The sequence below is a fragment of the Acomys russatus genome, chromosome 15 (assembly GCF_903995435.1).
Source record: "Acomys russatus chromosome 15, mAcoRus1.1, whole genome shotgun sequence".
Lineage (NCBI taxonomy): Eukaryota > Metazoa > Chordata > Mammalia > Rodentia > Muridae > Acomys > Acomys russatus.
The window spans coordinates 64,398,967-64,401,001 of record NC_067151.1 but is presented as its reverse complement, the minus strand read 5'-3'; the positions used below and the strand labels follow the sequence as shown (position 1 = coordinate 64,401,001).

At 49.5% G+C, this 2,035-nt stretch overlaps 1 protein-coding gene across 1 annotated transcript; it reads right to left on the bottom strand.

Moving 5' to 3' along the window:
• Window positions 1-1,339: 1,339 nt before the first annotated feature.
• Window positions 1,340-1,695, bottom strand: LOC127199507 (late cornified envelope protein 3B-like). Its single transcript, XM_051157642.1, has one exon. The coding sequence runs from the start codon at window positions 1,633-1,635 to the stop codon at window positions 1,342-1,344; it is 294 nt and encodes a 97-aa protein (XP_051013599.1). The 5' UTR covers window positions 1,636-1,695; the 3' UTR covers window positions 1,340-1,341.
• Window positions 1,696-2,035: the final 340 nt, after the last annotated feature.

Below are 2,035 nucleotides of genomic sequence, written 5' to 3'. Positions count from 1 at the left end.
CCAGCCAGCCCAGAGCTCAGAAAGGACAAGTAAGTGTGAGCTTATTAAGCAGTAAGTTTCAGAGGTTGAAAATGGTCTAAGACTAGGTTAGATTGCTTGGAGATTAGAGGCATCCAGGGCTAGGACTAAGTTAGCAATAATCTGATAGAACAACTGAAGCAAGCAAATAAAAGTTCTTTTTACAATCAGTTTTCTTCTCATTTACACTTCAACTAGAGTTGGGGCTCTGTGACATTCCTTGTTCCCCTGCAGGGACATTATTTTAACCTCAGGAGCACCTGAGTTTCACAATTTAGATCACAGAAAATCTGTGTTGAGGTTGTAGCTTCCGTGTGTTGGAGCTGCGATACTGTAGAGTTTCAAATTCATAAATGTTTGTCTTTTAAATTCTCTCTATACTAATGCCAACAGTTGCCCTCAACTTCTCTCTTCGTACACTCTAGTCACCTCCTAGACTGAACTCCAAACCTCTGGCTACATCACCTCGCCTTGATCTTATTGAGAAATTATCCAAGATTTCCTCCCTAGCCTTGTTTCTTCACACAACTCTGTTAGTCTCCCCACTCTTGTTTGGTTGCTCATTCACTCACTCATTCATTGATCGAGCGATTGATTGATTCATTCATTCATTCACTTTTCTTCTGCTGGGAGCAGAACACACCAAAGAAATGCTCTCCCTCCGAGCTCTGTCCCCAGACCCCACATCTTTTTATTTGGCTCATCCTCTGCCTAACATTTATGCCTTTGCCTCATGATTTTTACTCCTTCTTTGTAATAGGACCTCAAGAGCAGTTCATCAAAATAAGTATTGCATCATAGGTTAGACATTTCAGTTTGATAGGGTCCGGCTGTGTTTCAGAAGAAAAGACAGTCTTTCAGAGATTTCAGAGCACCAACCAGCAACTCACAACCTTGCTCCCTCTTGCCCTGTGGTAAGACTCTCTGCAGCCCTTCCAGAAGCAGGAAGGAGTGCTAGCTGCTTCTTCTTCCTGGGTATAACTAAGGATTTGTTCCAGAGATGGCTGTGATGGGCAAGGAGCTAAGGATTCTGGGACACGCCCACAGGAGTTCAAAAGTGGAACAGAATGAAATGAGATTCCAGCAGTTACAGAGCAAGCAGCTTTATTTTTGACATTGATATGTATAGGACATGTGCAGTCCTCAGCTGGGGCAGGAGTGGAGACTGTGGCATCCTGGACAGTAGACAGGAAGAGACGTTCCTAAGGGAGTTGGTACTCTGGACAGGAATAGCCAGCAGGGGCCCTGGGACCGGCCTTTCCCTGGCCCTTGGGATTCTTGTTTGCTCTGAACTCTCCTGACTGAGCCTCGGGCTTCAGGTCATCAGCAGCCCCCGGAGCTGTGGCCACAGCCCCCGGACTTCTGGCCACTGCCACGGTCACACGAACTGGAGCGGTCACACGAACTGGAGCTCCTGCGCCTGCACCTGTGGGACCTGCGCCTGTGGTGGCTCAGGCAGCAGCCTCCCTCAGGGCTGGGGACACTGCAGCCCCCAGAGCTTGCAGCACAGCAGGAGGAGGCTGCAGGCAGACACTGGGCTGTGCTCTTGGGAGGGCACTTGGGGGAGGGGCACTTGGGAGGAGGCTGGCACTGCTTCTGGCTCTGCTGGCAGGACATCTCTGCAGGAGTCAGCTGGCCTGGATAAGGAAAGAGAATGTCTTGAGGCCAGTGTGTCAGTGGGAATGGTTCTTATAAAGCTGTGCTCTTCACGGTTAAGAGCGCTCATCTTTACAGAGGCAGCAGGTAACTGGTCCCATGGTCTGCAAGGCCTTGCCTTCCGTTTTCCCTGCTGGCAGGAGGATGTTGATATTTCTAAGTAGCTCTCTCACCAACTGAACAAATACAGGTCTTTGGAAAATGGCTCTTGGGGAGTTCTCTGGGCTGATGCAGACCTCTCAGAAGTGTGGACATGATGCTGAGAGACAGAACTCTGGTGTGTGACAGGCTCTGGTGCACCCACAGAGGCTCTCGTCTGTCTTTCTCCTCCCTGTCCCTTGTCCCCTGGCAGGTCCTCTTC